The following is a 22548-nucleotide window of genomic DNA, read 5'->3' as shown; positions in this document are numbered from 1 at the left end:
AGAGCAAACGTACAAGGGGAAATCAGGCATATGAGTAAATTCAGAAAATTATTGTGCAGTGGCTTTACTCATCCATTACTCTCAAATCGCTTTTACAGGCCAAAATAATCCCCATTATTTTTCCCAACCTGTATGACTTACGGGGGCAGCTGTTAGTTCCTTATACTGCATGAAGAGTTTTTGCACATGATACAAGAATAAGATTTGTAGCTTGTGGAGGCTTAAATAGATAGTATTTGTTTTATGTAAGGATTTGAGTCTGAAAATGGCCTTTTATCGGATTATGCAAGGAAAATTACTTAGCAAGCAATGAATCTTTTACGTGTGGAGCAGCTTTTCTGGCCATTTCCCGAAATTACTTAAAAAATAAAAGAAACTTTTCTTCCTTCTGGGAGCTGACAGTAAAAGCTTGTGGGATTTGGTGGCTGCTCGTCCCGTAAGGACTGCCCTCCTTGGCTGCTTGCAAAACGCTGCGTTTTCTTTGAGGTGCCGGTTAGCATCTGAGACCACGCGGGGCGAAGCAGCCGGCTCCGGGCTCTGCGCTCTGCGACTGTCTCCGGCGTGCGGGGCCGCAGCCGATGCCGTGCCGCAGTGTCCGGAAGAGCTCCTCCGCTGGGGGCTGCCGGGGTCTCCTCTCCCTTGGTAGGATGGTGGTGGCTAGCAGCAAAGACAGCCTTACCCTTCCTGCAGCCCCCTAGTCCCGTAAACGAGGCCACCTTCGACTGCTGCAGACACGTGCGAACCACGTGGGTTTTGCAAACCGTCCTCAGCAGGCAGCGAAGCAAGGCGCTCCAGGCAGAGGGTGGCTTTAGCTGGCACGTTTGATCCTATGAAAACTCCCCCCATGCTGAGCCGGGGGTGTGGATCCCACGGGACTTTAATTCCCTTCACTCTGCAGGAATCCCTTATGGTTGCTGGGATGGCAGGTGGGAGAGCTTTCTTTTCTGGGGGAAATATGATGGTGGTGGATTGAATGCCGCAAGAAGAACAGGAGATTTCTGGAGGACTGCAGCGTTTTCTTTAATAGTGAATACAATTTGTTGGTGACTAATGCATCTAGACTTGCAGAATTACCTCATGTATTGGAGAAAGCAGCTTGGTCAAAAAGATGTGACTAAGCTGCTGGCTCCTGATTTACCAACACTTCCCTCTTAAACTGCAGTTTGGCTTCCTACTGGCATATTACAACTTTTCTATTAATAATTAAGAACTTTAATATGTTTTGAAAGCACTTGGTTCAACATAAAATCTACCAGCTTGATTTTTAGTTTGCTGAGAGTGTTTTGGGCAGAGAGAAAGCAGTGAAGGCAGTTATTTATGGAGCAGAAAATACAACCTCAGAGCAAACAGTGGAGCAAAGCAGACCAGGGCTAGGTGCCACGAAGGACCAGGGGCGAGCTAGCCACAGATCTGTGATTTCCTCTGTTTTCTGTCTTCCTTGCCCCATGCTCTTCCTCCCGTTTCCATCTCAGGTGCTGTCTCCAGAGTACCATGCCGATGTCCCTATGCTGCTCTAGCGGAGATGAAAGTCTCCTGCCACACTCCTCCTGTTTTTATTCACTGGGAGCTTCCATGTGTGGGGTCATCTGTTGGCTAAGGATCTGTTTGTAAGAGTAGTGACTGATGGGTTGGTAACTTGCTAGGAATGCTACAGAGTTCGTTGTTGTAAATGAATTGTGCAACCACTAATGAAATGCTATTCCATGTTAAGATGGCATGATGCTTCCATCGCCTGGATCCCACCCACTGTGGAAGACCTCTGTCTGCAAGTCACACTGAAATACATCCCATTGCAGCCAGCTTTCTTTCCTCAGTGCCTCCTAGTGCTTAGCCATGCTGAAAACGCAGCCATTTCTCATCCTTTGCTTATTCACTCAACCTTTCTCCAGCATTAACACCATTCTCTAAGCTTCCTGCCAGAAGGCTATACCAAACCAACAGCACGATTGCATCCATTTGAAACGCTGAACGTAATCACTCTATATTTGGAAATGGAAGTATCTGTTAAGTGGGACAACAAAACTCCAGCTTTCCTTCCTGAAGTCAGAACTCTTCCCAGTCTCCCTCTTTTTCACATGGAAAAACTTTTAGAGGGTTTATGAAATTGCCAAAGCAGAGAAATATTTCTATATAATGGCAAATAAGCCAAGCAGAAAAATAAGAGGAGAAATCAAAGATGTGCTGGGTATCTTGAAGATTATGAAGAGGGACGTGTCCATATTATTGAAAAGAAGATCATATAAGCTGTGCTTCTGGAGACATAGGAACTAATAAATGGAGACGTGGGAAAGTCCACGCTGAAGAAATTGAACTTTTATGGACCTGTTTGGTCAAGTGATGTTGACCACAGTGTATTTCGGCTGCTAATCTCCCTAAATGTGGCATTATTTTCCACCTCAATGATGATACAGCAAGATAACCCCTGGGAGAATAACACTGGAGAGACCTTTAGCATTGTTTTGCTTCCATTTAAAGTATCAAAGAGAGGAGAAATGCTGCCAGCCCGAAGCCCTGTGAGCTAACGGTAACGTATAGGGATCGTGTGTGGTGCCATCGCTAACCTGGAATGCAGCCAGAGTCTGGAAAAGTGCTTGCTAGAGCCCATCCAAAATGCAGTCTGTGCTTTGCTAGGATGCGGCATTGCATGAACAGGCTTCCCGAGCGTCTCTGCTCAAGGCTGAGTCCCATTTCATTTAGGCAACATCGCTATGGCCGTTGGTGACCTGCAGTCTTGGTCCTGGGTTAGCATAGGTTTAGTGTCCCGGCATTAAATGATATTGTGATGTTTTTTCTGGTTAGTTTTGAGAGAAACCTTACATTTGGGAGCTTTGTTTTATAGGAAGAGAATAGAAGTAAAACCGGGGGAGGAGGGGTTGTTGTTAATTTATTTTGATTCAGTCAGGTATTGATAATGTCAGGATGGGAATATTGTACTTATTCTCGAGGTGATTTCATTAAAGGGCTTCAACTCATTGGTAGACTCTGCCCATTCATCGATGTTAGATGTTGTGTGCTGGAAGTAATGGTGTAAGTCCCGAGTTAGGCGAAAATAAATAATGAGTTGAAAAGCTTTTTTTAGTGGAACTTGTGTCCTCTAAGCCAAAAGAGCAAAGCAGCAAAAATTGTCTAGAAATCCTGCTGAGAATAATTTTTTAGACCAGTAAATGGCTTGAGGACTTGAGCTGTGTAAAGAAAATGCCAGACACAAGTCTGGATGGACAGACAGCAGAGAAAGAGGAAGAAAAGAAAGAGACAGGTTATGAGAAGGGGTTAGGAAAGTGAGTTTTAGATACTGCAACTGGAGAAGAGTCTGGAAATAGGAATTGTTTCTTTGACATATTCAGGCTGCAAACTGAGCATCAGGTGGGAAAGATAAGATGTACAGTAGTCACGAGAAGCAAGGAGGAGGATTTAGTTTCACTCATCTCTAAATATATGTGTTTGCTTGTACAGTTCGATTTTCAAAGGGGCACCTAGGAGTGCTGAAGCCAATGCGAGCTGAGTGCTAAGATGCCACATCCTCCATTCCAGTGCCATTTCCAGCGCCCTTTTTTGCCTCGTCTTTGACTTCCTGGGTTGCAGGTCCCTGCCGCTGTTGGCGTTTTTGGAAGTTGGTTCAAGTAAAAGGGGCGCAGAGTGAACGAGAAGGAAAGGCTAAAGCACCGGGATGTTCTGGGCTACTGACTCACGGCGTTCCCTCCCCTGCTTCTAGTCGTGAAAAGTTAATATCCTCGTGTGAAGACTCTAATTTTAGCCACTTCTTTGTTTCCTGCTTTTGATATTTTTGGTTCTTAGCATTTTTATTTTTTTTCTGTTTTGTTTCCCACTATGCACCCAACAGGAAGAGCCCCTCGCAAAGTCCTCAAGAATAAGAAGAAGAAAAATAAAGGTCCAGATGACATTTGCTTTCTGCAGACAGAACTGAAGGCAGGCAGCAGCCACTATTTCCAAAAAGCCCGCCACCACCTCTGCTATTTCCTTGGGAAAGAGAAAGGAAATTGGATCCTAGAAGACAACTGTTTTCCAAATGCAATGAGATCTCAGAATAGTCTATATACTCAAGTGCATTTTCTTCTCTAATGAGACAAGGGAAGGCTTAGGCCTTGCAATTGCGTAGCTCAGTAGGATGATATTCAAGTAATATCTTTGAAAATAAGTGCATGTATTACCCTGAAGAGCAATAAACCCTTAGCATGCCTCGTAGCCGCGCTGTTTGTAGGTGCTGGGGAGGGCCAGCTCAGGCAGGATCCTGGAAAGTCCCTTTGTTCTTCTTGAGGAAATTTGCTGGAGAGACTTGCAGAAGCACTGCAACAGGGAGCAAAAGTAGCTCGGTCATCATAGGACCAAATTCATCTCTTCTGTGAGTAACTTGATTGAAAAAGGATGATCTTACTGCTGAAAAATTGCATGCTGTCATTAATTAATATTTCTGTCAGCTTTTTTGGTAGGCACTGAGAGTGTCTTCTGTGCCATTCAGGATCCAAAGACACCGGAATCCTCCTCCAAATTGTTTATAGCTTCTTAGATAAAGGCTAATCCGAGTACTGACTTCTTGCTCTTAAGGCTTTTTTACTAGGCAACATCGCAGAATAATTATCTGCGAATCATATTGATTGTATTATACACTGTAATTAGCGCAGCAAACGAAGCAGTTAATGTAGTGATGACAGAACTGACTTTATGATTAGCGAGAGTTGCGTTCTTTTAAAATGATTTCATCTCAAAAAGTGCATTGGGGATTTCTAATCCCAGTGCATTGTACAGTTGGATGATTTTTTAAATTTTGAAGTTAGGCGTGCTGGGAGTCCGCGCAGGAGGCGTTGGCATTGCTGCATGGACACTCTTGCCCTGTGGGTTCACCTCTGGGGTGTCCCCAGTGGGGCACCGAGTGCCCGAGCTGCAAGGCCAAAGGAGGGGCCAGAGGCATTGGTGGCCACTTGCAGGGAACAAGCCCAGAGTTATTTCAGTCGCCAGCTCACCACCCTGCTCCCTGGCACCTTCTGACTCTGGGCAACGCTCCTCTTTGGAAGAGCGATGAGCGCTTTGTCCTGCCCCAGCTCAGGGCCTTCACAGTCCCTTAGCCACAGCCGCTCAGGGTTTGTGGCTAGCCAGAAGATGAACTGATGGCCAAGGTATCTTGGCTGTCGTAGGGCTCGTTCTGCCCTGCAGGCTGTTCAGTAGAAGGCACTTAGTTCAAGCAGGGAGCTGGAGGCTGAGAGGGCTGTTTCTGGATGTGGCTGTCCTTGGCTGTAGGCAATCCAGGTGGGCACAGAGGCTGCAGCAGGTAATGGGCACCTTCGTGAAGAGCTGATGGATGGAGGTGGTCGGATGGAGGAGTCCACACGAGTGCCGAGTGGCCGTGGTAAGACTATGGGCACACGCAGCAGCTCTGCTGCTGTACACCTTCCCCCTTCACTTGCCGTGCAAGCGTGTAGCCCTCCCGGAGCTTGCTGTCGTGTTCCAGAGCTGTTTAGCTGTGCAGAATCAGGAAATGTCACATACGGGTATTGGAGCTGAAGGGTTTGGGCTTCCAAAATAGCAGCGCCTCTTGCGATACTAATAATGAAATGTTGGAGGTTCTTTTATCCAGAGGAGAGCACTCTCCAAATACTCAAATGGGTCTAACGTACTCTCTCCATTAGAGGGCAGAAGCATGCTTATACACAGATAAAATAAAACAAAATTACATGCCATATATGCTATATAGCTTGCTGTGTTAAGGGAAGGCAGGATATCATCACGGGAGAGCCAGACAACTATACCTGCTAGAAAGAAAAAGCAGCAGCAAGAACTGGTGTTTCCAGGGTTAATTTCTGTGATTGGGGATAACTGGGTGCTCTTTGTAGCACCTCCCTCTGTTTAAAATTGGAAATAGATTTAAGACATGGTAAGTACAAATGTCTAATAGACTTGTTACAGTCAAAATAATGTGTCTTATTTAGTCATTTTTAAAAAGACGGACAATTTTGATAGAAAAATACAAGCAGATTGTTTCTAAATGCTGATAACGTGTTAGGTGAACGTTTTGAGGGTTTCTGTTAAGTCTGTCTTTGACCATTCCCTGTTTTACAGCCCTCCTGTGAAAGTTCGGCTGCACTGTGTACTTCATTCCTATGTGCATGTACGCTCTCAAGTAATAAAGGTATTGCCCTTCCTTGTAAGGGGGAGGTTGTTAGTGTCTGTTGAATTCGATGACACGACTTCTCCAAAGAATAAAGAAGCCAGGAGTTTGCCCTTAAATGGATATGGACTTTAAAGCAGTTCCGGCCAAAAATTTAACCTTCTTTAATGTCCTCTAGGTGCCAGTTGTACTGATGATATTTATGACACGGACACTTTCTCCCTAGAAATTGGACGCAATCCACAGACTTTATTCTTTCAATATTGAATTGTCACAATCAGAGAATGCAAAATAGAGCTGGCTTTCAGCTTTGTTCAGAGAGCGCCAGAAAGGGCATGCAGGAAATATTGATGTGAGTCACAGCCTTGTTAGCAAGGTCCTGTCATTGTTGGAAGCCCCCTTTTTCGGTCGAGGCTGAGACGGACATGGAAAAACGTCAGCGTATTAAACACACACACACACACACACACACACACACACACACACACACGAACTGAGCAGGCTGAAACCTGGTCCCCTGGTGGAAGCTGGCCTGTGAAGGTGCCATTCCAGTTTTAAGCTACTAAATTATAACTCAAACTGAAAGAAAGAGAATTACAATCACACCACAAAATTCAAAATTGACCGTAAATATTTTGTGGAGACCCTCCTGGATTTTGCGGGGGGGATCGGTTCTTTTTTTTAAAACAATAGAGGTTGGGAGGTTGGGGTTTTAAATGGAGCTTGAAATGGGAAAAAAAATGTTTGTTATATTCTCTTCTCTGTTAATTTAACAAAATATTTCAATCTGGGCTTCAGAAACAGAACCCGGGTGCTGGACCAAGGAGCTTCTCCTGTTGTGAGCTGGAACGGTCCTTGAATGATTGTGGCCTAAAGCGTTGCCCTTCTTACAGAGACTTTATCTTTCTCTTAAAGGTTTAAGAGGTACTTGTCAACATGGGCCATCCGAGAGCTGCTGTTGCCCTCCGGGTGGCGAGCCATGCCCCGGCGGGCCTGTGTGGGTCCCTGCACCCGGCCAAGGCACCCCATGGCCGTGTCCTCCAGCTCTGCGCACTGGGCCGCCACCCACCCGTGCTGCTTGTTTCGGGATGGGGGTGACTTCATCCTTCTTTGGTTTAGGGTTTGGATTTTTTTTTCCCCTGAGTTGGCCACTAACGCCATGCTTTTCAGAGGGCTTCTCCTTGAGTGCTGAAGAAACGCATCCCTGCCTGCTGCCCCATGATAACGTAAGGAAACCTGAGATGGACACATCGAGACAAAGTCTTGATAAGCCCAGACTGGTATTTGGAGCGAATTGCATGTACAGGCTGGGGCTGAGGATGGTGGAGGGTGCCCCTCCTAGCAAATGGACCACCCTTTCCCCAACCAGGCCCAGCTTTTGAGGTTATTTTGGTGCTTTCAAGGAGCAGCCCCGCAACCTCACCAGATCCCGCGGCGAGGAGGGAGAAGATGACCTGGGTGCTCTCTGGCACCCTGTTAATAGCCGATTTAGCCTTTCCCTCCCTCCAGCATGTGTTTGGGCTCCAGGCTTGTACCATGGGGTGCTGTGCCCTTGTCCCCTGCCTCGGCACCCGCCAGCGGACCCAAACGCCCCATCCCTTTCTGGGGACGAAGGCATGAAACCATGGTGCTGCCATCAACCTCTAGTATTTATTGGTGAGGGCTGAGTGTTGAGAGTTTTTTTTTGGTGTTTTATCCGAGACAGAGTTTACAGTCTAAATTAGATAGGCAGTACAGATGAGTTGATAAATATGGGAACAATAGAAGATGAATGAGACTCAGATTAGTATTTTAGTATAATAATTGCTTTTCAGTAAACCTGAAAATAACCTAAATATAACGGTTTTGAAGGAAGCAAGCACTTCTCACTCGACTTCTGCGTGCATTTACTAGGTCTGTAACTTGAGTCAGCTTTAATTGGCAGCAGTAACGTACAGAAAGAATAGAGTCCAGAGCAGCGTGGAGGAGGGGAAAGAGTTCTTCAATTTAAAGCATAAAAAAGATCAATTAAAATTTTATAGTACTGCAATTTTATAAGCACTGCAGGGATACTGAGGAATCGATTACCTCGACGTGAGCCATTTCCAGGACGTGTAGCCCGCGGGCTCCCGCCGGGGTCCCCGCAGAGCCCCCGATGCCGGGGCCGTTGGTGTGTTTGACAGACGCAGAGCAGTCGGGTTGGGCTGCGGACCGGGAGTAACAGCCCCCCGGCTGCACGGGCAGCCGCTGCGTCGATGCTTCTGTCACTACTGTTGTTATGTTTTGAGCAAATACGCTGCCCTTAAACTGTTGACGATGCGAGGGCAGGCGCCCACCCCTGGGCAAGGACCTGCCCTCCCGGCAGTAGGTCCCCGAGGGCTGCTGCTCGGGGATCGGCCCTGCAAGGTGGCCGCGGAGCGGTGGCAGCGGGCCAAGGGCTCCTGGTGGCTACGGCCCGACCCGTTCGGTCCAAAATGTAAACAGGGAATTGTGCTCGGGCCCCGGGGCAGGAGAACAGCCTTGGCATGCAGCCGCCACGGCGGCTGACATAAAAAGGGCCAGGAAGGCTGCTCGCAGGCATCGTTGATGCCCAGAAATATGATCAGCCCTTTCTGCCAAAAAGGGGGGGGAAATGACACAAAGCAGGTAAGTTGCTGGGGAGACAACACGGCTGTGCACAGTGAAACAGCCCCGTAAGCTGGCATGTGGCACAGTATTGTACACTTTTACAGTTTTCGAGGTATCTGGCTCGCCAGCGAGGGGGCAATGGAGCAGGGGTTAATTGCATGATCCAGCTCTTGTTCTCCAGAGAAACGCAGATCCGGCCTTGCAGCGTTCCCCAAGGTCTTGGCACTTGGTTTTGCAGCCGTGTCTCATGCTCTGAGCCTTCCCAAGGCGCTCGCTATCGTCGGCTGTCGTCTGCATGTCTCTCAGCCGTGTTTGTTGCTGTGGTTGCATGTTGATAAGTTATCTGGTTATGTCTTGCAGCCCTCAGAGTCCAAGCCCAACGTCACCCCTCTCACCGTCCTGGCCCATGTTCTCCGCGCCATCAAGCCCTATGCCCACCTCCTCTACGTCCAGCGACTCATCCCCCATCAGGTCTGTGGCAGAATTTGCTTTGCTTTGCGTTGCTTTTGCTATTTGCCGTTCAATTTACTTGATTTTCCCCCCTTCACTTTCCTTTTCCCTTTGCATCCTGCTCAAATTCCCCTGATGCAGCTATGTGCATGCAGCAAGAGAGGAGACTATCCAGCATCTCCTGACCGCAAGGAGGTCACTGGCGACGGCCTCGTGGCGCGCCGCGCGGCTGCCGGGCGCCCGCCCTGCGCCGGCAGCTCTGCAGGCCTGCAGTGGTCAGGCAGGCAGGAGTCAGCACGCTCGGGTCACGTTTGCAGTGAATGAACTTGCTTGTGGTTTCTGTGGGTTTTGCCCAGTCATTTAAGCTCCCTGCAGCTCACTTTACTCATCTCTGCTACAGGTAAGAAGCGTACTGTCTTCCCAGACGCTGCAGAGAAGCACAAACGTTTGTAAAATATTGTGGTACCTTGTTCTCTGGCCGCTTCCTTTCTCTTACCTGCCGTCTGAGGAGCGCAAATAACATTATGCAGTTGTGTGCCATTTGTCTGTGCTGGTCCGTGTCCCAGGTACCGAGGCACCTCCGTGGAGTAAATTGTTCCCTGAGGTCCCAGACACGCGCCTGGAGGGTTTCCCACCAGCCCTGCAGTACTGCGATGCGGCACTCCGGGGGGCCGAGCGCTGTAATGCCTCCGGGCAGGGCTAGCGTCCCCCGTCCCCCGCCGGAGCCCCGGGTTGCAGCCTGCTGTTTCCTCCGGCACCCAGCCCCAGGAGCGTCCCGCTGCCACCAGCGTCCTCCTTCGCTTTTGGTGCAACACACTGAACGCCGCTGGGCTGTGCGGCGGGGTGTCCTGTTGCTTTGGGCGCTGGTGGCTGGGAATGGCTCTGGCTCTGAGCTGGATGGAGGTGATGCTCAGGGGTGCCGGCAGGATGGTGGGACCTCGGCACCTTCGGGAGCAGGGAGGTAGCAGGATACCGAACCTGTTTGTGCGTTGCAGGCCCCCGCGCACCTGCAGCCATACGCGTATCACCTCCAAAACATCTGCCTGTTGCTCAGGGTTGTTAATTGGGTTTGCTCTCAGCCTGCAGCGGCTGACAACAGTGTAATATCACCCGAGCGGCCTTCCTGCTCCGAGGGAGAGAGACTCGTCATCCCCGAAGCTGCACAGGAGCACCTGGGTAGCGCTCCTCCGAGTGCTCTTCTGGCCCACTGCCATCCTCGGAGGCAGAAATTTAAAATGAGCGCTCGCTGGGATCCAAGCGTGTTAGACCCTGAAACCCCAGCAGGGCTTCGGCGCGGCCAGAGCGTCTCAGCCCTGGTGGCAGCAGCCTGCCGCCAGCCGCGTGGAGGACGCCGACGGAGGCTGCAGGCCTGGAGGAAACCGTGCTGTGGAGTTTACTTGCTGTGAGGGAAGCGACGGCTTGAATAGTTCAAGGTGGTGAGCCAGAAAATACTTTTTGTTTTCTGTTTGACAGTCTCCACAAAAGTTGTGCGTGGGGAGTGGCTCCCGCTAGCGAAGGAATCGCCCGTCAACAGGAAAAGCATTAACCCTCTCAGGGCGTTTTTTTTAATATTTTGCCAATTCCCACAGCAGACAATTGGAATTTAGACAGGAAAAACCTAAACCTTGGAGCTCTGTTCACGGTGAAACCAAACCCTTTCCTGACTTTCCTGGTTTGTGGTTTCGCTATGAATATGAACCACTTTCCCCACCAGGTGAAAGCTTGCAGATTATCCTGGGCTCAGTTTGAGAAAATTTAGGATAATTTCAAGTCCTTTGGAAAGACAAAAGTTTGTGAAGCCACTGAACTGAAAGATGGTTACACCTGGTTTATCATTCCAGCAATTCTTTGGGGCATTTTTGTTACTTTTCTTGAACCTGCTGTAGTTGAAGAGTTGGATGCAGCCTTGGCAGTGGCTGTTGGACTGAAGGCCAAGTGCTTGGACAAGTCTGAACGGTCGCTGGTGTTTGCTTGGCCGCTGCCCACCCTGTCGTCTCCATTTGCCGCCGGTCGTGTTGGACCGCAGAGCAGAGGAGGACGGGCCGGCGGCTCCCGCGCTGCCGGGGGCACGGCTCTGCGCGGGCACGGACGTGCTGCCTGGCCGAGGTGTCCTGGCTCCCATCCTTCTCTCCCTGCTTCCGTCAGTGATTTGCCTTCCTTTCGGGGTCTTTGCTCTCGTTCACTGCACTGCTCGGCGGGGGCACACAGGCTCTTTTCCAGTAAAATCTAATGGTTGTTAAATCTTTTTTGTCTTCAGGTACAGTCTCTAAAGAAGGGCAACAAATTCTTCACGGGCTTATTTATTTTTCGGTTGTGAAATACCCTTCCCCAAGTGCTAATTCTTCCTCCTGAAATGCTTCTTGTGGTTGCAGCTGGAAAATGAGCTCTCCAAGAGTGATGGCTTTTGGCAATTACCTGGACGGCTTTGCAGCGCCGGTTGCTAACGGCACCTGCTGCCGCCCTCGTTCAGAGCCGGGCAGTTAGTTAGTTATTTCACTTCAGTGACTCACAAAACATTTCCAGCTCACCCTGATTTCATTCTCCTGTTTAGCACGTGGAAGCTCTCCTAGCGACTCCTGCCTCGGTGCTGCTCGGCGCGCTGGGGACCCTGAGCGTCGCGGCTGGGCTCGCAACGCGGCTCCGGCGGCAGCCACGACCGCTGCGAGCCTCCAGCTTCGCCCGAGGGCCTTCTCCTGCCTCCCCCCGGCCAGGGTCCCCCGGACCCCTCGCCAGTACATGCCACCGGGCGAGCGGGGAGCGAGCGCTGCGGTATAAAAATAACATGTCTTTTTTGCCGACAAATTCTGTGTTTTTACAGCTCACCGTTGCGGAAAGCCAGAGCTTTGTACGCGTGTAAAGCAGAGCACGACTCGGAGCTCTCCTTCACGGCCGGCACCGTGTTCGACAACGGTGAGTCGCTGGAGCCCTGCGCGTCGCGGCGCCGGCTCGCAGGGCTGTCTCGGGCTCCGCTTGCCCTTTGTTTTAAACTGGACACTCTTATTCCACATCGGTATTCAGTATGGCTCGTTTTATTGCACATACACGTGGGAAATCACAGATACAGCATTAACAGTAATACAAATAAAGCTACGCAGAATGACACTTGAATATCCTTTGTTTTATATTTATCCCCTAGTCTTACAAATTACTCTTATTCCACCTGTGACCCAGGGAATGATTCGGGCTCTAAATTCTTGGGGTTTCCTTTCACTCTTATGTTTAATGCCTATCAGTCCCACTCCCACCGCTAACCCCCGCCCCCCACTCCCCGAAAGAAAAAAAGCAGAAATTACTTCAAACGCAAGCATTAAGCTTGGGATGTGGCTTGCCTCACTTTTGGTAGCCATGCAGAAACTGTGGTCACCCAGCCCTCATTTGGGATCAGCGGGAAGATGGGTTTTTCAAGGCTGTGAGTTCGTCCCAAGAAAGATGTGTCAAATAGATGGGATGAAGTGTGCGCTGGGGGTTCCTCCTTTCTGCCCCAGAGTGGAGCGTAGGTGCCGTCAGCTTTGTTGTCCGCAGCGCGGGCGAGCTGAACCCCGTGTCCTGCTCGTTCCCCTGCTGCGTACGCGGTGCCAAGTCTCTGGCCCCGTGGCTGATGAGAGTGGGGTTTTTTAGCATGTGAAAGTGGCTGCGCGTCTTCAGGGCAGAGGGTATTCACTGCGTCGCGAGGTGAGGGTGTGCATGGGTGGCTGCTTCTGTTGGACCAAATGCATCCAGGCAGATGATCGCTGTGATGCAGCAGTTTGGTAAAGACAGTTCAGGCTTACGTGAAAGAGGGGCAGAGGCTCGCCAGGCTACGCTGCGAAACATGAGGTGTGTGCTGTGGTCCAAGGTAGAAAAACAAGCGAAATGTTTTGTGGGGCACAGTGTCACTTTTGTGCCATGCTAAGCCGATGGAAACCAGGCTAATGCTCTGGTCTGAAATCAGTGCTGACCTTCAGCAGCCAAGCTGTTTTCTTTTCCAGTGGCTGCCAGATGTTGCAGCTGGTTACTGGAAGTTATTCTAGATCTTGCAATACCCATGTCCCAGTTTTTTAGCCAAAGTGATATGTGATATGCCGTGTATGCCCTAGCAAACCATCCTGCCAGTGCATGGAGGTACTCACAGCTGTGTCCGTTGGGACTGCACCAGGACAAGCTGCCTGGGGGGTGTTCAGGCACCCGGTCTCGGTGGCAGCTCCAGGGCCTCCTAACTGCACCACATCCCTTCTATGGATATGGACCCATAATTTAAGTGCAAAACCAAAACTAGTGAGCAGTTGACTGACAACAGCATTTACAGTATAAAGAAATATTCTTCAGCAGTTTCTAGGTAAGAAGGATTAGTTTCCAAGTATCAGCACCAGAAGTGTTCTATGCAATGGCCATAATGCATCATGCAGGAGATGGAAAAGTAGTGTGTGCTTTTTTTCCTGTGGAGATTGAGACTTGGAATAGGTGGACTCTGTTTAGTCAGTTTTTTGGAGATGATATTAATGAACATAGACCTTCTGTTTCCTGCATCAAGAGGAAGGGACTGTGCCCAGTGGAATTAAGCAGCTCTGGTTTAGATATAATCCCAATGTAAAGAAAAGACTTTTTACTGCTTTCCAAGTAGTTTTGGCTTTTGTATGTTAAGTATTGTCATTTGGGAAACAGCTACCGCATACAGTGTTTTTACTCTAGGATGAATATAGCAGAAAGGAGAAGAGAATTAATACATGTGAATTAAGGAGAACACTTTTCCTAAGCAGCTCCATAGATATCTTATAAATAAACATAATCTCCCCGTGGAAAACCTGTGGGAATTTAGAACAGCAGTAGGGGAACAAGTTTGAATTGAATGCATTGTGTTTGCTGGACAAAAATCTATGGATTATTCAAAGGAAAAAAATATACAGTATGTCCTAATCACTTAACAGTGTACCAGAGGCTCCCGTTAGCTGGGGGAAGCGAGTTAGAAATGACACTGTGTGGCAGAAATACTATTATGGTGGAGGGGTTTTATAAAACCCAGTCTAAGAAAATGTGTCTTGAAAATCTTTAGAAGAAAGACAGATTTTTGTTTGACTTTAAGCTTCTCTGAGGTTTTACATGGCAGAGTCGCATCTAAATTGGACTGGGAATTTGGGGTGCTGTAAACCATGCTGAGGGACGTATAGGCAGTGAATAGCATCACATTTCAAGAATGTGCATTTTATATTTCATAGCATCATTCTCTTTAAATTATATGAAACATGAAATCTCAACCAGCTTTCCAGCTGTCTCTTGCAGTTGGTAGCTGTGTGCCCTCGGGTGACGGGGCGGGAGGCTGAGGGTCCCTGGACCCACCTGCAGCAGGTGACAGTGAGACTCACCGGGCAGGAAGCAGTGGTCACATGCGCTTTAACTAGCAACCTCCCAAGAAATGGAAAGCTCCATATTTTGAAGCAGTGAATCCCCATTTTAACCACTGTTGTCAGATACTGAAGTTTTTACACTGAAAATGTAAGTTGTGTTGTATTTGTATTCTAATTTTATAATAGAGAATAAGTTTCTTCTCAATGTTTTCTCAGTGCACTCTGCTTTATCTGACAATATCTAGACAGGAATAAATGGCTGTCTTTGGGACGTAAGTAATTTTTTTTTAAGGGAAAAGCCGTAGCTGGAACTCATGTGACTTTCGGTTAAAGCACTTTCCCAGCCCATTTGCTGAGACCAGAAGGCTAAAAACTATTACGCAGACACACACACCAATTACAGTGTCTTCTCTCTTGATTGCCCCCATCCCCTGGCAGGGGCACTGGGAAGCCTGTACCCCTGCCCAAAGGGAGGTAACCACATGGCTTTTAAATACGTTTTCCTGTGGGGACTTTCCTAGTGGCAGGCTGGAGGTGGCTGTGCTGCGTTCGCGGCGTGGGCAAAAGTGGCAAATCAGCGCTATCTGTGGGTTGTTTCACTGCTATCTGTGGTGGAGATTTCTTCTCCTGAGTCTCCTATCGACTGCATGTTTCCTCTGAGCTGACGACTTTCACCTCTGCGATACAAAAGCCGTAAGACCTGAGAGTGAGAGGCGTGTAAGGCTGGGAAAAGGGCTTGGTGTAAACCATAGAAAGTTGCTGTTCTGCAATATAAACGGGGCTGTAGTAAGAGAGGAAGGATCCAGAGACACCCAAAGAGCTGCTCCTCCATTGCCTGCTGTTCTGCTGCTTTGATAAGCAGAACGCCTGTGTTTGCCATTGACTCGAAAACGCTTAGTTTTTGAACATTTGTTTTTGGTGCGATTCTGCTGGAGCCGTGGTAGCTGCCGCAGGACTGCCTGCGAGAGGCAGAGTGCGGTACGGTCACCTCCAGGTCTCCGGAGCCTCTGCGTGGCCAGGGCTCCGCAGCTCCCTTCCCACCTCGTAGCAACCGGCTGCTCTGCTTTCGGGGGTGACGTAGACCCTGCACCATCGGCGCTGTTCTTTCTGGGTGCTGCAGGGTGCTTGAGACTGCTTAACGAAGAACTGCAGTCAAACTTGTATTTAAATATTAATTTTTTAACACATTTCAAAGCTGTGCTTTAGCTTGCTGCAGGCTTAGGCGTCAGGCTAAGGAGGAGGAGGAGGATCTGCCGCCTGGCTCCCAGCACGGACCTCACCAGGGACCGGTGCGAGGGCTGGCCGGGCTGTCCTGGGGACACGCAGGTGTCCTGCCTGGGGACGGAGATTCAGGCTGCATTGGAGACTTAGGGGAAGAGACGGCGTTGGCACGCCTGCCTGTGCATAGATCAGAAATTTTGCAAAGGATGTGCAGCGAGGAGAGCGCCGAGGGGAAAAGGTAGGGCCCAGAGTTGGAATAGGAGTGGCGATGACTCACTTCACTTTTGCAGCTGAAACCAGAAAACACGTAGCTGAAAGGGGCCTGTAGAGAATCAGCGGAAATTTGGATAGCTCTGAAATACTGACTTGCTATCGTTTTTGGCGGGGAGCGCGAGGCACGCTTGCCTGCCTGCGCGGGCATGAGCCTCGTTCCTGTGAAATCAGTGACTTTCCGATAGTTGGTTGAATTAAGAAAAGCAAGGGGTAGAGTAACGCAGGATCCCGTGAGAACTGTGCAGAAATGCACACCTCCGGTTTGCAGAAATACGACTGCAGCGTTTGCTTTCCTTCGGGGGAGCGTTTGCTAACGTATTTTCTTTCTGAGGCTGGTCCCAGGCCAAGCCAGGAAGCGCAGGGTTAGGAGACAATGGCATAACCACGTTTTCTTGAACTTGAAGCAGGTTTTGGCCCAAATCTGGAGGAAGTTTTCAGCCCCTGCTTTTACTCTAAGCACTCCACTGACTTCAGCCCTGCGACACCAGGGACACCCGCTCAGCTCGCTTTGTCCTTCCATCGGTTCAGTGCGAAATCTCGTAACGCTTTTATAAAGCAAACACAGAGGAGTTACAGTAATGAGCAGGCACGGAAAGAAAGAGAACACAAACTTTCTGAACTGCTCGGATTATTTGTTTCCTTTCTTTGAAATCAATACAAATTAAAGGCAAGGCCTTGTCCTCTCCCGAGAGTAACTTCTACATTATCAGCACGCACACAGCAAGGGCTCCTTCATAATAATCCATCCTTCCTTCCTTCCTCCCTTCCTTCCTTCCTTCCTTCCGCCCGCTCCCGCGGGCCGCGTTTCGTCACCGCGTTATATAACCTGCTGGTCGTCCCTGCGTTCCCGCTGATGGGAATTTAACTTTACGCCGTGTCGAAAGCGCTCACTTCCCAAGGGGAGGAAGGCCGGCGGGGAGGAGCCGCTCCGGCAGAGGCGGGGGAGAAGGGCGCTGCCGGCGCGGGAAGGAGCGCGAGGCCGGAGCGCGGGAAAGCGGGGCCCGAGGGCCGCGGGCGGCCGGTGCGCCGCCCCAGGGCGCGGGGAGGGGGCCTGCGCCCCGTGCCGGGGCTTCGCCCTGCCCCGCGGGGCGGCAGAGCCCCGGCTTCCCTCGCGGGCGGCAGCGGGGACCCGCAGGCGCCGGGGCTGGAGGCGCTGCCCCTCCCCGGCGCAGCGGTCGGCTCCGCTCGGCGTCGCAGTAACACGCGCTTTCTTTCTTTCCTCAAGTTCACCCGTCGCAGGAGCCTGGCTGGCTGGAAGGGACGCTGAACGGCAAGACAGGATTAATCCCCGAGAACTACGTCGAGTTCCTATAGCTTTGGGCGCAGAGAGCGGCGGCGCTGAGCGGTACGCGGCGTCCGGGGCGACTGCTGCGGCGCGCGCCGGAGGTCCTGCCGCTCGCTGCCCTTCCCAGCGCCCCGAGGACTGGACGTCCGCCGGCCTTGGGGGGCCGTGCGGGGCGCCGGCGCGGGACATCGTGCACCGCTTCCAGCAGAGGCGCGGGATTGCTGAAGCCATCGCGGTAACGACCAAACCGCCGGGGCCGGGCTCGCAGGCCGTCCGCAGCAGCGAGCGCGCCATCCCCTCCCATCCTTACTCCCGCGCGACTGTTTGCAAGCTGTAAAGAGCATCGGCGTGAGTTGGCGGCCCGGGTCCTCACGCGGCATCCCGCCGCGGCACCGGGACGAGCCTGCGGCAGCGAGGCGCCTGCGGCTGCAGCTCGCGGCCGCCCGGCCGAGCTGGAGGGGCTCCCGACCGACGTCGAGCCGCAGGCTGTTTCTGCAGCAGCGGTTTGCACGACGCTGAGCTTTCCCGCGCGACCCTCGTCCGGCCGGCCGCGGTCCCAGAGCCGCGGCTCCCCAAGCGACAGCGGGAAGCTGACCGATCTCTGCAGGGCGGTCTCGGTGTCGGCTGCCGCCTGCCCCTCTGACGCACGTCAGCGCAACGGAGCCGAGGGCATTTTGGACCAAACCTCTCGAACTTCTTCTGCTTTTGGGTTTTTTTTTTTCGTTTTTCGTTTTTGATTTAGATTTACGCGGGGCAAACATCTGTGATCTGTGCAACCGGCACGTCCTTCCTGGAGGGCGACGTGCAGCTCCAGATGAACACCGCTGCTTTTGTCCGCCTTGCCGGCTCGTGCCTGCGCTCGCCGACGGGCGCTGGAGCGTGAGCCGGCTGCACCACGCCGCGCCGCACCGCGCGCCCGGGCCGCTCGCCTGCCCTGCGGCAGCTGCGCCCGCCGCCCTGGCGCCTGAGCGGGCTCCGCGCTTGCAGCCTGGCCTGTGTCTGTCCGCGCCAAGTCTGTGCGCTACTGGTCGTACCAGCTGAAGTATTTCCATACCCGTGGAAGATTTGTTTTTGCACGTAGCCCGCGCAGGTTAAGGAAAGGAAGGCCCAGGCCGCCGGAGCGCGCCGGCCCCGGGGGGAAGCGCCGCGCGCCGCTGCAGCGCCGGGTCGCGCGCCGAGCCGGCGATGATTTGCAGCAGAAGACGCCGCGTGCTGGCGGACGGACTCTGCTGGGCAGAACCCATGTCTCTGCTTTTGTAACAATTTTAAAGACTCCGAGTGACTGAACTGCTGTATGTGTCACTTTATTTTTGAAAGAATTAATGTATAAATAGAGCATCTTAAAATATTACAAGGGAAAGGTCTATGTTTGATATTTTTAGACGAGCTGTAACAAGAGAGGTGAAGGACATTTGAAACCGGGCTGCAGAAGCAGGTTTGCGTGCGAGCCCGCGAGCGCCCCGCTGCTCCGGCGCCGGCCTGGCCGCTCCCGCCGCGGCGGCACTTACCACAACGCGGTAAATTAAAATTTCAGTCCTCTTGAAATTTCATTACACTTCCTGGAGTTCGTTTCAGGAAAGAAAGGGGGAAACAGTCGATTGTTTTTTCCTGCTATCCCGGTTCTCGGTCATCCTGGGATTTGTAATGGTGACCGGCGTCACGCCGGGCTGGGACCGGTTTCCCGGCGGGGAGACGGCCCCGAGGCGCGCCGCCTCCGGCTGGCGCGGGGTCCTCGGCCGCTGCCCTGCCGCACAGCCGCTTCAGCTCGGTTCTGCCGCCATAGGCTGCCCTTAACAGCCGCGCGGAGCGGCCACGCGCTGCGGTCTTCGCGTTTGGCTGTCTGCAGCGCTTTGAGCGTAGGAAGGCGCGACGGAACGGAGGAAAACCTGGCCGAGCAGTTGGGATGAGAGCGCCGCTGGCTTGCACGCGCGACTGCCGCGCTCGGCTGCCCCGGCGCGGCTGGCCCGGTTAGTCCCAGTCCCAGCACGGTCCTGGGTCCGAAAGCTTGGATTTGGGCCTTTGAAGAGAAAGCCTGCTTCGTACAACTGCTCACTGCAGAGCGGTCGGAAGCACATCCTGGAAGGGCTGCGTCTGCAGCGGTGAGCGAACTCCTTCCCATTGCACATTTGTACTTAAATGCCCTTTTCAGCAGCGGCACCGGCGCGCGGGCTGGCCCTGCTGCAGTAGCGCTCTAGCCAGCCCTGGCCCGCTCGGCTTTGCTCGTGTCGTGGCGCTTGTTGGCCTGGACTTGCATGCGGTATTTCCACTTTGGCCAGCGCCGCGCTGCAGATGACCTGGCATATGGCGTAGTTCACGCTTCGAAGTGGTAAAACCATACAAGCAAAAGCACTTTTTGCCAGCATAAACCTCCTACGCTAGGAGGCTGTTGCCAGTAGTTACCCCACAAAACTTTTTTTAGTGGAGTGTGTCGCTTTGTCTCTTCAGCCCTCAAGTTATTCTCAAAATGGAGTAAATTCCTTTTCTAGTCACTTAGGAGCTTTGTGATGTACTACCTAGGGTATAACTGTGAAGAAAAGTACCCCACTAACCTATTTACAAGATGTCTTCTGCACGAACGAAAAACGGAACATGAATAGAAGTTATTGCTCTTGCAGGAGAGCTAGTGCCGTTGTTTTTTTTTTTTTTTTTTTAATTAAAAACTTTCCAAAAAGGAAGAATTGGCTGAAATGCTTCCTAAACGTTCCCATCTATGGCAGCTGTAATACTGGAGTAAACAGTTGTTTATTCCAAGAGGAATTAAAGGTAGAAAATATTTCTCTTTCATCAAGCTTGACCTGGCATTTGATGTAATTATTGTAAAAGCCATCAGTCAGAGTTACAGGAAAGCGAGGCGGGTCCAGCCTGCTCTTCAGTAAAGTTTCTCCTATATGTGCTGTGTTTCATCATTTTAGGCATCAAAAGAAAAGACAGGTTGCAGTAATACCTGCTTTTTTCTGAGTAGGCTCTTGGTGAGAGCAACAGTTTCTGCAGCTGGCCACGAATCGCTCAGGTCCCCGCTCAGCCCGGCACGCGGGCAAACATGCCCCTTGCAGCCGTCCCGTCTCGAGGAGGGCTCTGCTGAGCCTCGCTGGCCCCCAGCGCGTTACGGCTGGTGGCAGCCGCTTCGGTGCCTTGCGGGCTGCGAGCCCTGACACACGTGTGCACAGAGACGCGGGCACGGCCACGCGCTCGCAGCCGGCTCGGCGCCGCCAGCGCCGGGCTCCACGCTCGGCTTGCCGCCTAGCTTTGGAAACTGTGCTGGGACCTACTGGAGTCCTCCCTCGACGCGCCGTGGCCCTTACTGCAGCTTCGCTGACGGCTGGAAGGAAGCCGGACGGGCGGGATAGGAGGAACGGGGCTCCCGGAGGAGCCGGCCGACGGCGCTGCTGCGCGGTGACCGCCGGGGCCCCAGCGGCACCTGGGGCGGCTGCAGAGCTGCGGTGCCAAAAAAAGAAAGAAAGACCCCAAACCCCGTTTCCCCAGCCCGCGCGGGACGGCGTCAGGCGATGCCCGGCACGCGCAGCCGCTGCGGCCGGCAGGAAGCCCTGCAGAAAGCGCCGCCCGTGCCGCGGCCCCGGCTCGGCTTCGCCCCCTCCTCGGCGTCTCTAACCCCCCCGGCGGAGCTGCAAAACGGGGCCCGAGCAGCGCGGCGCCGGTGGGTTAAATCTCAGCCAGTTCAATACAGCATTGATTTAAGGCAAATTGCCCTATAATTGAGGAGAGTTACCTGTGCAGAAAAGAAAAGCTGGTGCTGAAGGGACATGTTCTGCTTGGAAAATGCATAGGATTTTAATTACTCTAATGAACCAGAAACCTCAAAGCAATTATAGTTTGTACATTTGGGCTAATTCAAATTTTTAGCTTTTGGGAAATAAAGATTAGAAGCAAGTTTTTTAAAAAATAGCCATTTAAAATCCCATTCTCCAGGCAAGGAGCTGATTATTTGCAGACAAGCGTGGCAAAGCAGCTTGTAATTTAGCACAACTGTTTGACTGCTCGCAAGGTAGCACCTAGCTATTACCTATTATAAATCCTCCCTGCGGTTAATGAAGCTTATTCGAGCTTCCAAACCTCAGACAAAGGTGTCTAGAAAAATAGCACCTGTGCTCTAAAACTCGCTGACGCACTAGCGGAGGGGGAAAGAGCCCGGCCGGGCCGGCGCCGGGCAAAGCTGCCGCCGGGCTGGGGTTGTGCGGGAAGAAGCGGGGCCGAGGGGCTGCGCTGCCGGCTGCCCTCGATGAGCAGTTCAATAGCTGCAACCCGACGGGCGCTGCCTTCACCGGGCGCTGAGCGAAGGGCAGCAGCGATGGCCTGGGGCCGCCCGCGAGCCCGCTGGGCGCAGGGTCCCCGTCGCGCCGCTGGGCTCGGCGCGGGGGGTTTGCAGCGCGCCGCACGGCTGCTCCAGCTTCGTCCCTTTTGTTTGGTTTGTTTCCGATGAAATCCCGGCAGCGGTCGGCTCCTGCAGGCTCCGAGCGGTGGGGAAGCAGCCCCGGCGCGCGCCTGCTCTGCGAGCGCAGCGAGCAAAATCCCCGGCGCTCCCGAACGCGGCGGGAAGGAAACGCAAGGCGCTCCCGCTGCCCCTCGAGCAGCTCCTGCGCAAACAGGCTGCTTCTAGCCCGGGAGCCGGCGGGCGCCCGCACCCGCGGGAAGGGGCAGCCCCAAACCGCGGCCTGGCGCTTGCTGTCGGCGTCGGGGAGCAGGCGCCCCGCCGGGCCGGGGAGCCCGGGGCTTTTGCAGCGCTGGTTAACACGGCCGGCTACGGCAGCGCAAAGACGCGGCGCGCGCGGTTACGTTCCCGTGCGTCTAATAGCCAGCAGGCTGGGGGGAAAACAAGGCCTGCTTGCCACAGCTGCCTGGGCTGTGATCGCCTGATGCACTTCCTGGCTGTTTCACACGCGCCTTTTTAGAGCGTGGTAATTTTGCTGTGTTGGTAACGTTCAGCATTACGCAGGCCTGGGACCTGCGTGTGCTTCTTCCAGCCCGAGCTGTCTCTAACCCGATCGGCCTGGCGGTTTCTCCGTTAAGCGAAGGCCGCCGTCGGCTGGCCGGGTGCCTGCAGCGCCCGCGCCGGTGCGACACGGGGCTCGGCCCGGCAACCAGCTAGACCACCAGCTCGCAGTCGGGTCTCGGTTTATGATTTATTTCCCCAGCAACAATGATATATGTCGATCAACAGCTTTGAGCTTTTTCAGCCCTATCATGCTCGGCAGCAGGATGAGCGCAGCCACCCGGCACTGCCGGCGTTGTGGGAGAAACACCAGCACCCGGCG

The 22548-nt window shown here is 52.4% G+C and overlaps 1 protein-coding gene across 6 annotated transcripts in view; it reads left to right on the top strand.

Moving 5' to 3' along the window:
• The window catches only part of ARHGAP26 (Rho GTPase activating protein 26), a 190764-nt gene extending 170837 nt beyond the window's left edge, over positions 1-19927 (top strand). The window contains exons 21-23 of one of the 6 annotated variants that reach the window (XR_011143861.1): positions 1712-2524; positions 3842-4360; positions 4437-7045. Coding sequence is in view for 3 of the 6 variants with exons in the window: in XM_068959243.1 (XP_068815344.1) it covers positions 9089-9199; positions 11997-12088; positions 17219-17307 (292 nt within the window). In the remaining 3 variants the exon portion in view is untranslated. Of the gene's footprint in view, positions 1-1711; positions 2525-3841; positions 7046-9088; positions 9200-11996; positions 12089-17218 lie in introns of those variants that run through there. The other 5 variants (XR_011143862.1, XM_068959243.1, XR_011143860.1 and 2 more) reach the window with 5 other exon arrangements.
• Positions 19928-22548: the final 2621 nt, after the last annotated feature.

The sequence above is a fragment of the Struthio camelus genome, chromosome 13 (genome assembly GCF_040807025.1).
Source record: "Struthio camelus isolate bStrCam1 chromosome 13, bStrCam1.hap1, whole genome shotgun sequence".
Classification (NCBI taxonomy): domain Eukaryota; kingdom Metazoa; phylum Chordata; class Aves; order Struthioniformes; family Struthionidae; genus Struthio; species Struthio camelus.
This window is presented reverse-complemented; position numbering and strand designations above follow the sequence as displayed.